Here is a 12,368-nt window from a genome sequence, read left to right as displayed (position 1 = left end):
ATATATGTATATTTGCACATATATTTATGCAACATTGCTATTGTAAATGATAAATTTATATAGGCAGTGCAGAAATAAATTTTCAAAAAGGAAAGATCAGTATTCAGGCATTTTATATTGCCTGAGTTTTCATTAAAATCACAAACAATAACTTCTGTATTTTTCTAACCAATTGCGTTAAAACATTCTTGGCTATATCACAACAAACATGCATGTAAATTACACATATACAATCTTAGTAGAAGTCAGATCTGAACAACAGTTTTAACTGGAAAAGACAAAAATAACTTTGTATCCGGAGCCGGGGTGGCGCAGCAGGTAAGAGTGCTGTACTGCAGGCCACTGAAGCTGACTGTAGATCTGTAGGTCAGCGGTTCAAATCTCATCACCGGTTCAAGGTTGACTCAGCCTTCCATCCTTCCGAGGTGGGTAAAATGAGGACCCGGATTGTGGGGGCAATATGCTGGCTCTGTTAAAAAGTGCTATTGCTAACATGTTGTAAGCCGCCCTGATTCTAAGGAGAAGGGCGGCATAAAAATTGAATGAATGAATGAGTGAGTGAGTGAGTGAGTGAGTGAGTGAGTGAGTAAGTAAATAAGTAAATAAGTAAATAAATAAATATCCATACTTATATCCATATAGATATACAGTAATACCTCGTCTTACTAACTTAATTGGTTCCAGGACGAGGTTCGTAAGGTGAAAAGTTCGTAAGATGAAACAATGTTTCCCATAGGAATCAATGGAAAAGCCAATAATGCGTGCAAGCCGATTAGGAAAATCAAAAACATTAAAGCTTTTTTTAAAAAAAGCTGCCGGCAGACGAAGCTGAGGCGAACGGAGTGTGGGGAGGGACAGCGAGAGGTGGCAAGAGGTGGCAGTCCCAATGAAGCAAGGAGAAAAGAGCCTCTCTTGATCTTCATGAGTCCCTCCCGTTTTTTCCCACCCTGTCCTGCACCTTTCTCCCCTCTTCATCTCCATGGGTTCCTCCCGTTTTTTCCCACCCTGTCCTGCACCTTTCTCCCCTCTTGATCTCCCCTCCATCAAGAGGGGAGAAAGGTGCAGGACAGCGTGGGAAAAAACGGGAGGGACTCAAGTCTGGAGGTGGGGCATCCCAGCGGCCGGCGGCAGGTTCGTAAGGTGAAAAAAGTTCGTAAGAAGAGGCAAAAAAATTCCGAACCCTAGGTTCGTATCTCGAAAAGTTCGTATGATGAGGGGTTCGTATCATGAGGTACCACTGTATATTTATATCAGTTAATGATTTAGTATTATGGCACCAGGATGATTGTTCTGAAAACAAAGCGTGTTTAAAGAATAAAAATGCATATACTTCAGGAAAGTATGAACCATTCCTGAAGGAAATTTCAGACATTCTACAAATGAGTGTGTACCTGATGCAGAACAATTGAATGTTTTATTTAAAATATTATTGTGCATCAAAAGACATGGAAGAACACAGTCAAAATGGGTCAAGGTGCTGGAAAATAACTTCCCTTGAGAAAAGGTAGTTTATCGAGGGTTGGGAAAAAATAGTTACATGAATTATGGTAAAGTTGAAAAAAAAATCAAGCAATGTTTAAAGAAAATAAAGACAGAAATTTTTCAACTTCTCTGACAGAGCTTCTGTATGGTTTTCAATGGCAGTTGCTATTGAAAATAAGTAAGGCCAAGGGTGTCAAGTTGAATTTCATGGATGGCTGCATGAGAGTGGTTTTTGACCTCAGGGAGTAGGTGTGGCCATAGTGGACATGCCTACCTAATTACACTTATGTTGGGGGCGCCTATGGCAGCCTGAGTGCTCCCCCAGCGAAAACAGGCTCCCAAGCTCAGTTTCCAGCTGTAACGGCCTCCTGCACCTTTTGCTAGCGAAAACGGAGCTCAGGAGCCCATTTTCACTGGAAGAGGCACCATAGGCCAATCCCTCACTGTTGCCAGAGCTAGATCTAAGCACTCCAAGGGCTGGATCCGGCCCTGGGCCTTGAATTTGACACCCTTGAGCAAGGCAAAGCAATTACATTTACTGCATTTCCTGATTATGGGCATCAAATAAACATTTTGTCAGTCTCAATAAGATTTAGAACCTGATAGGACATTGATTTCTTTCAGTGTTGTTTTTTAATGTCCATACCTTGTTTATTTTCTATCCAAGACAAACACAATGACATCAGTGATCTTTATGATAGCAATAGCAAAGCCACTTAGACTTATACAGTGTTCCCTCGATTTTCGCGGGTTCGAACTTCACGAAAAGTCTATACCACGGTTTTTCAAAAATATTAATTAAAAAATACTTCACGGGTTTTTTCCCTATACCACGTTTTTTCCTGCCCGATGATGTCATGTGTCATCACCAAACTTTCGTCTGCCTTTAATAAATATTTTTTAAAATAAACTTTAATAAACATGGTGAGTCATAATCTAAATGGTTTCTAAGGGAATGGGAAATTGCAATTTAGGGGTTTAAAGTGTTAAGGGAAGGCTTGTGATACTGTTCATAGCCAAAAATAGTGTATTTACTTCCGCATCTCTACTTCGCGGAAATTCGACTTTCGCGGGTGGTCTCGGAATGCATCCCCCACGAAAATCGAGGGAACCCTGTATACCACTTCATAGTGCTTTACAGCCCTCTCTGAGCAGTTTACATAGTCAGCCCATTGCTCCCAACAATCTGGGTCCTCATTTAACTGATCTTTAAGGATAGAAGTCTGAGTCAATCTTATTCACTTAGAATCGAACTTCTGGTGTGAGGAGTGAGTTAGCCTGCAGTACTAAATTCGAACCACTCTGCCACCCTGGCTCTGATATTTCAGATATATAATGTCTAAAAGCATGACAGAGCCTGATCCAGTATGTATTAAAAGGAACATACAAAATTACATTACCCTTGATGTTCCACGATATAGACGACAGAGCTGGTCAAAAGCTTGAGCTTGCTGAGGATCCAATGGACATTCTGAACTAGTCTGAAAAATGAACATAATCAACTGAAATAACAGAGCAGAAAGCGACATTTGCACTTCTGCTCAATGCAAGAATCCAAATTAAAAAGTATCCCATAGTATCCAAACCTTGCTTGAACTCATCCATTATCAAGTTGCTCTTAGTGTAAGGACATTTTATTTTCTAATATTCAATTGGAAACTTTTTCTACAATTTTTATGTATTATTTTGTTCCATAATTTTAGAATAATGAGACACACCAAGTAGATTGGAAATCCATAAAATGTATCAAAAAATGGCATACTTTTTAATCAAATACAAACATGATTTAAATTCTTAAAGGACTGAAAGTGACTAATGCTGTAAAGCCTACAAGCAAAGCCATACTCTTTACAACAAGTTTCTAAACTTTTTTAGAAAAAAACAAAACAAAAACAAAAAAAAGTTAACTATCAATGTAGATTCTTCTATGAAGGACTTTGTCAGGTTTCTTTAAGTCAGTGAATTATAACATTTAATTACAGGAAAGAAGGAAGGAGGGAAGGAGGGAGGGAGGGAAGGAGGGAAGGAAGGAAGGAAGGAAGGAAGGAAGGAAGGAAGAATCCAATCTATCAAAATCAACACCATGGGAGAACAATGTAAGTTAGACAGTACCACCACCAGATGGATTTGCAGTTGGCTGACCAATCACACTCAGCATGTACTATTCAATGGAACTACATGTCCATGGAGGAAAGTACAGAGTGGGATACCTCAAAGTTCTGTCTTCATCTTCATAAATGACCTATATGAGGGGACTGAATGAGCTCCTCAAATTTGTGGATAAAAAAAAGCTAGAGTGAATTGCTAACATTTTAAAAGAAAGACATGAACACTGGCCTCTATTCAACAAGATGTAGCTCAGTTGTGACAAGGAAATCAACAACTGAATGTGTTTTACTGCAGGTTTGAGAGAAAACTACTGCCACCCATCTCCACAATCCCCACCTCAGACACACCAAGAACAGCCAAGCCTCCTACAATCTACTGTTGGGCCCAGCAGCTCTGGCGATTATAGAGTATGAGGTACAAAGCCTATTTCACAGACAAAAGCCAGGAATAGCACCAGGTCCAGATAAATAACTCCTCCTTGCTTAAAAACTTGTGCTGACCAACTGGCTCCTATCTTCACCCACATCTTTAATAAATCACTAGAGATTTATTTTCCTTCTTGTTTCAAAAACTCTACTATCATACCAGTGCCAAAGAAACCTCCATCAAGGAACTGAATGACTTCAGACTCGTTGCTCTAACATCTGTAGTTATGAAGACATTTGAAAGATTAGTGATTGGCCACCTGATAACCATCACAGAACTGCTGTTAGACGCCTTGCAATTTGCCTATGGAGCAAATAGATCAACAGATGATGCTGTTAATATGACTCTGCAGTACATTCTACAATATTAGCTAGTTCTTCCAGTACCAAATCCTACAATCACCCTACATTTCCCATAGTTACAGATGCCCCATTGCTGGAGGTTTTCAAGAAAAGATTTGACAACTTTTAGTCCAGTATGGTATTGCTATAAGGACTCCTGCTTTGGGGCAGAGAAGTGGGCCAGAAGATCTGCAAAGTTCTTTCCAACCCTATGATTATGTGGAATATTAATTTTATCTACTATTACTTATTCCATCCAATTTTGTATCATCCACTATATAATAAGCATTCTCTGAATCCCAGATGATATGTCTGTCACTAGTGACAATTCCGGAAAAATATAGAAGGGCAAATACTATGACAAAAAATGATAAATGTTCTTTGACATGATTTTTGAGAAAGCTGTGTATTCACTTGTCATACCATCAAGCCCACAGTTAAGTACCCTGCTAACCATAATGTCAAAGATTACTGTGCCAAATGTTTTGTCAAAGTAAAGAAATATATTCTCATCATCTATTGATAAAATTATCTAAACAAAATATGAGATGAGAGTACTCTGGCAAGATTTGTTCTAAATAAATCCATACTGACCTCCAGCAAATACTCCATTGTTTTCAAGGTACTTTTAAACCAGGGGTCTCAAACTCGCAGCCCGTGGGCCAACTGCGGCCCATGGGCCAACTGCGGCCCATGGGCCAACTGCGGCCCTCGGGACAATAGTTTGTGACCCCCACCTCAATATCAAAGTTTAATGTTAGTGCGGCCCGAGTTTGATATGAATGGCACTTTTTAGTGTTGTGTGCAGAACTGAATGAACCTACCAATCATGGTGGGGTACATTGCTCTCGGAGGCGGGACATCAGCCGGGCATACTGCGAACTTGCGCCATTACCCCGGGCTCAGAAGTGGAGGTGGAAATTGCTACTCAGCAGGACAGAAAAAAAGCGGAAAAGAAGCATCGGCTAAAGTTTAGCCGCTAAACACTGAAACAGTGACACCAAGTGGAATTATATATTACACAGCCCCAAACATGTCTTTTTGAAAGCCTGCAGTGAAGAGAAAGGTTGGTGGTGAGCACAGATAATTTCAGGAAAAGTGGGAAGTGTATTTCTTTGTTGAGAACAGGGGCATCCTGATGTGTCTTATTTGCACAGAGAAAATTGTGGTGCACAAAGAATACAATTTGAAATGTCATTTACACAACTAGACATGCTGAGGAGTATGCAAAATACCAGGGAGATGAGAGAGCAAACCGGGTTGCTAATCTTAAAACATATCTACTGAGGCAACAAGATTTCTTTAAGAAAGCAACCAAAGAGAACGATTCAGCAGTCGAAGCTAGCTACGTGGTTAGTGAGGTGATTGCTAAAGCAGGAAAGCCATTCAAAGAAGGCGAATTTGTAAAAAAAGTGCATATTACAGGCTGCAAGTATTGTCTATCCAGAAAAGAAAGGTCAGTTTAGCAACATCAGCCTTTCTGCCAACACTGTAGCAGAACGCATTTCTGACCTGTCAAGTGACATTTTATGATCAACTGTGTGCAAAATGTTTCAGTGTATACTCAGTCGCTCTTGATGAGACCACAGACATCATCGACACTGCCCAGCTTGCAATCTATGTCCGTTAAATGTTAAAGAACTGTTAATACAGGCATTATTATTACAGAATCTGAATAATAATAATTACATTTCTCTAGTCAGCAACTATATGTGGTTTCTTCAGTCTTCTATATCTGCTGTATTATTATTATCATCATTTTCATTTTATTTATTACTTATTGATTTTTTTTTCTTATGAATTTTTCTCATGAATTATTTTTTAACACAAAATAAAATGAAAAAATAAAGACATTTGATAACATTGGAATGTTTTTGTAAGAGTTTTTCTTATGGAAAATCTGATGCGGCCCAGCCTCACCCAGACTCTACCTCTAGCGGCCTCCGGGTAAATTGAGTTTGAGACCCCTGTTTTAAACCAATCTCTTTAAAGAGGTACTTTTTAGATGAATCAAGCCCTAGAATCTTTCCAGGTATCAATATCAGACTAAATCTTTTGCAATTTGTTGGACTTCACTTCTCCTTTGAAGAGAGGGGACATTTGCCCTCTTCCAAGTCATTCAGGGAATCACCAATCTGTGATAAAATATTTGTCAGGGATACTTAATACTTGATATAGATTCACCCAGATCACCAGCTACCTCTTTCAGTACCATAGGATGCAAATCAAAGTACTGTAAAAGGATATTCCCTGACTATATTTTTTATATATCCTGCTTTTCACATTTCCTGATGAAACACATAATTGTTGTTCCTTTGAACATGATGATCAAATAAAATATTGAGTGGCTTTGCCCTCCTCTTTTCTAGTTACACATATTTTGCCTTCTTCATTGAGCAGCTGGCATATTGATTCTCGTCTTTTCTTTTGAACAAATCTAAAGAAGCCATTTTCATTACCATCCTTTGCTAATCTCAGCTCATTCTAAGATTTCTTTTTTCCCGACACCAGCTCTGCAATTCAAGGCTGCCTGTAATTTTCCTTTGTGTTTTGGTCCTCTTTCCATTTCCTGTCTGTATTTGTTTGTTTGTAGATCTTTATAAATGCTCTGAACAATCCTTTATGTTCTGGTTGCTATATTTTGTGCAATGGTCTTTTAAAAAAATATTTAAATTACTAATATAACCCTCCCCATATTGTAAAGACTTCTGAACTGGCAAATCATTTAATAGTTATCCTAATTTGTTCTCCAAAAACTAAAAGCAATTGAATATGAGAATTTAACTCTCAGTGTGCAAGTAAATACGAAGTTACGTGACTTTATATGTTGATTACAAATTACCATAATTAAGCAATACCAGGCGTTTTCTTCAGAGTTCCATACCCAATAACATAGAATAATTGTTTCCTATCTTAAGACAAGATGTGTCTTCTCCTTTGCAGTATTTCATTTATACATATTAATCAATCAGATTTTTAAGGATATTTATTGCAAGTAATTTTGTTATTGCCATGGAAACAAATACTGCAGGCATTTTTCTTTTTTAAAACTAAAGGGAAGCTCTGTAGGGAATCCCTTAGAATATCTAGCATCTATGTTATTCTGCCAATATTAATGCTCAGACTAAATTAGGATATAACTTTTGCTTAAGAACCAGCAGCTGGCCAAGCAACTAATAGTTCAATCCAAGAATATTCTGGCTCAGAATATTTATATATCATATTGAATCCTATTTATTTAGAAAATGGTTATATTTATACTATATACAGCTTTTCCAAAATTTACAAATATAACTCATATAACTCATCAAATATCACTCATCAAATTTGCAGATGACACCAAACTAGCAGGAATAGCCAACTCTCCAGAAGATAGGACCTTGATAAACTTGAACATTGGGCGCTATCAAACAAAAGTCTACGGAGAGGGGCGGCATACAAATCTAATTAATAAAATAAATAAACAAACAAACAAACAAACAAATAAATAAAATGAAATATTCGATGGTAAAAAAAGTAAGGTTCTACATTTAGGCAAGAAAAACAAAATGCACAGGTGCAATATATGTGGTACCTTGCTCAACAGTAGTAACTGTGAGAGGGATCTTGGAGCCCTAGTGGACAAGCATTTAAATATGAGCCAGCAGTGTGCAGCAGCTGCCAAAACAGCCAACACAGTTCTAGGCTGCATTAACAGAGGGATAGAATCAAGATCACGTGAAGTGTTAATACCACTATATAATGCCTTGGTAAGATCACACTTGGAATACTGCATTCTGTTTTGGTCACCACCATGTAAAAAGGATGTGGAGACTTTAGAAAGAATTCAGGGAAGAGCAATAAAGATGATTATGGGGCTGGAGGCTAAAACATATGAAGAGCGGTTGCAGGAAATGGGTATGTCTAGTTTAATGAAAAGAAGGACTAGGGAAGACATTCCAATATCTCAGGGGTTGCCATAAAGAAGAGAGAGTCAGACTATTCTCCAAAGCACCTGATGGTAGGACAAGAAGCAATGTGTAGAAATTAATCAAGAAGAGAAGCAATTTAGAATTAAGGAGAAAATTCCTGACAGTTAGAACAATTCATCAGTGGAACAGCCTGCCTCCAGAAGTTGTGAATGCTCCAACACTGGAAGATTTTAAGAAGATGTTGGATAACCATTTGTCTGAAGTAGTGTAGGGTAGGGGTCGATTGCTCTTACCTGCTGCTACTGGTGTGCTGTGCCTGCATGAGGATTCCCGTGTGCGCGCGCATGCTACGCAGATGTGCACCCGTCCCCCACATGCTTCTGTGCATGGACAGGAAGTAAAAACACGCTAAAATCTTATATGGGGATGCACGTGTGAGATTTCAGCAATTTTTTTCAACTTTCATCATGTTTGTCAATGACTGCACTCAGATTTGGGGGAAAGAAGTCCAAGTGTGAATAAATCTTCAGTGACATGTTACACTTCATAATCTTGTATACTGTAAAGTTTGCCAACAGCTGAATGTAGTTTGGTCTTCTGTAGTTGCCAAGAAAATTCTCAATTCTAGTTGGTTTTTTTTTTGTCCAAAATAAGGTAATTTGCGCCTCCCATTTGTCTCCCTCAAATGAGAAACCTGGGTTGGTTTATGTGATGATGTTATTTGTTTTATTGGCTGTTCAAGATATTCTAGGGAATCTTCTCCAATATCTATATTTAAAACAACAATGCTCTTTCAATCCTGCTTCTTTAAAGTCCAACTTCCATAGAGATTCACAGGGAATACCATTACTTACAGTATACTGATTTTTCTAAGCATAGACATATCACTGCATCTGATTATATTTTTTCAAGGCTTTCATGCTGCTGTACCAGTTTGATTTATTCTGTTATTTGGAGCTGCCTTTTCCCATTCGTCCTTAGCTTCCTTAAGTTCATTCCATAGGTTGTTTATAAGTGAGACTTAGAATTTCAAAATGATTCCTGATATTTTCTTTAAAAGTAGTGAGTATGTGTTTAAAATGACATTGGGAGAATTAGTTGATCGTCTTCTTTAGCTTAGCCTGGAATTTGCACAAGAGCAGTTCATGTTCTGTTCCACAGAAAGCAGTTAATCATGTCTTTGATGTTATCACTGAGCTTCTCCACTTCATTTAATCAATAATATAGTCAATTTAATTTCAATTAACTCCATCTAGTGATTTTGATGTATACAGACATTGCTTTAATGTTAGCTCTGAAAAAAAATCATTGAAGTAGCAGAAATTGCTTCGTTCTTTTCATACTTCATTATTTCAATTTCCTAAGCCATACAATCCAAACATATCTTCCTCCTGAATATTTCCGACTTCAGCATTCCAATCTCCAGTCATAAACAGGACATTTCGCTTGTTTGTTCTATTGATATCAAATTGAACTTGATTGTAAAATTAATTAACCTATTATTTTTCTGCATCAATAACTGTAGCGTAAAATGGAGTGATCTTCAGATTGTTCACAAGTCTCACTGATTTTATCTGGTCACTTATTGCCCTTTGGCTTATACCCTTCATAACTATAAAAGGAAGGCCATTCCTTTTCTGTGTGTGCTTCACATCTTAAGTAATAAACAGTGTGACCTTCTGATTGAAAAGTGTCCAGTCCCACATCATCTCAATTTACTATGCCTAAGGTAGAAATTCTTATTAATTTCATTTCATCTTTCACTGTTGAGCTTTCCCATGTTCATGTTTCTTAATGTTTGCCCACATTCTCAATCTTCTTTGTTAATCTTTCCCAGAAATATCCCCTTGCCATAATGAGGCTAGAACTTGGAGGGATCAAAATTATGACAACTTCAATGATATACAGGAATGAAAATGAATATAATAATAATAATAATAATAATAATAACAACAACAACAACAACAACAACAACAACAACAACAACAATATAATAGATTTGTATGCTGCCTCTCTCTGAAGACTCATATGTACTATGATTGATTGATTGATTGTTTGATTGATTGATTGGATTTCTAGGCTGCCCATGTCCGAGGATTCAGGGTGGCTTACAACATATAAAAAGAAACACTAGAATATAGTAGGCTAAATCCAATTAATTAAAACTAAGTAAACTAGTCTAAAATCCCCAATTATATTAAAAATCAATCACACCAACTCAGACAATAACCGTACATAATATAATTACCCCAGGTCTGGCAGCATAAATGAGTTTTAAGACTCTTGTGGAAGGTGAGGAGGGTGGGGGCAATGCGAATCTCTGGGAGGAGCTGATTCCAGAGGGCTGGGGCCCCAATAGAGAAGGCTCTTCCCCTAGGCCCCGCCAAGCAACATTGTCTAGTTGACGGGACCTGGAGAAGGCCAACTCTGTGGAACCTAACTGGTCGCTGGGACTCATATGGCAGAAGGCATATATTATATAATTTATATATAATATAATATAATATAATATAATATAATATAATATAATATAATATAATATAATATAATATAATATAATATAATATTATAATATAATATTATAATATAATATAATAATATAATATTATATATAATATTGTATATTATGTAGCACTCAACTGGCTATATGGCCTTGAATTTCAACAAGTATCTACTTCTCATTATTATTATATCTTTCAAGAACCTAAGGTAGTTAGACATATTAAAGCATGATTGGATTAAAAAAATTAAAATTTAATTGCAACTAGAAACTGTTCTAGGTCTTGCCTTGGGCACAAAACCACTTTGGTGACCTTGGGCTTGTCACTCTCTTTCAGTCCTAAGAAACTGGCAATAACAAATCATTTTCAAAACCTGGCTAATAAATCTGCAGGGACTTTTCCAGGCAGTCAACAGGAATCAAACCTGGCATGTACACGGACACACATGAAAAACGAATGACTTATAAGCATAATTGGTTTAAAAGTTAGAAGAAAACTTTTTGCAGTGGAGGAAAAAATTGGATATTTACTCTTTAAAGCAGTTAATTAATAATATTTTGACACAATACAAAATAAATATAATTGATCAAAAATCAAAAATTAGTAAATACAGATAGTTAAATTACCCCCCCCCCCACCTACATTCTCTATTGGGGCTCCTTTAGCAAATTCACGTAAGGAAAACTGATATATTCTAAGTGAGCATTTTCTACTTTGCTCTAGCAGGCTAGATTACTTGAAAGCTTCTGCAATCGACACGAGAGTCAGCACTGTGATAAAACTACAAAGTATGCAAATGCAATTTTGGAAGGCATTTAGAAGAAACTCTTAACATCCCTCTTTATGTTCCAACTTTCAATCAAAAGCATATTCTTTCTCGCCTTCATACTCCCATATACAAATACAACAGTTATGGAAAGGATTCATCTTTGTCTATAGAAATTTAGATGTGAGTAGGCACAAAATCTGGGCAAGGCTCAGCACATTTCTGCTCACACAACATGCCTATTATTTTTCAGCATGTGACTATATAACCGTAGTGGCATCACTAGTAATGAAGTACAATTCTTCTCCTATATAAAGGTTACTTCACTAGATGAGGTTTCCCCTATATTTATTTACATGTAACTGTTATGTACAATTTTCTTTCTAGGTTTTATGTAGGTGCTCAGAGCAGTTACATACATTAAATAAGTCTAATTAAATATACTAACAACATGAAATAAATATTTATGAGGTGGAGAAAATCGATGTTTACAAAGGGCATAAAGAAAAACCAATTTTTATCATGATTAAAGAATACCACAAGAGACCTTTGGTTTTTACTGAATTAGAAATGTATGCACTACTCACACAAACATGTTAGCATTCAAACATGATAAGGACTATATCAACAACATTTTTGAGGGCTGATATGACATATGCTTTAGATTACAGGAACAGCTTCATTTTTGTAGCACTTGACCTAAAGAAACATCTGATGGTGCTCTTTAGGAGGCTTTTGAACCTGTGGATCCCAAGGAAATCCTCTGTGATCTTAGCTCACCTACTTGCAATTTAGATGCCCATTTCACCTGCTCAATTAAAACATCTATGAA

General features: G+C 37.0%; 1 protein-coding gene across 1 annotated transcript in view; it reads right to left on the bottom strand.

Annotated features, from left to right (window-relative positions):
* Positions 1-12,368, bottom strand: part of VPS8 (VPS8 subunit of CORVET complex) — a 113,981-nt gene that overhangs the window by 1,151 nt on the left and 100,462 nt on the right. The window contains exon 45 of the mRNA XM_070753097.1: positions 2,883-2,963. Coding sequence (XP_070609198.1) covers positions 2,883-2,963 — 81 coding nt within the window. The remainder of the gene's footprint in view (positions 1-2,882; positions 2,964-12,368) is intronic.

This window comes from Erythrolamprus reginae, chromosome 5 (assembly GCF_031021105.1).
Source record: "Erythrolamprus reginae isolate rEryReg1 chromosome 5, rEryReg1.hap1, whole genome shotgun sequence".
NCBI classification, from domain to species: Eukaryota; Metazoa; Chordata; class Lepidosauria; order Squamata; family Dipsadidae; genus Erythrolamprus; species Erythrolamprus reginae.
This window is presented reverse-complemented; position numbering and strand designations above follow the sequence as displayed.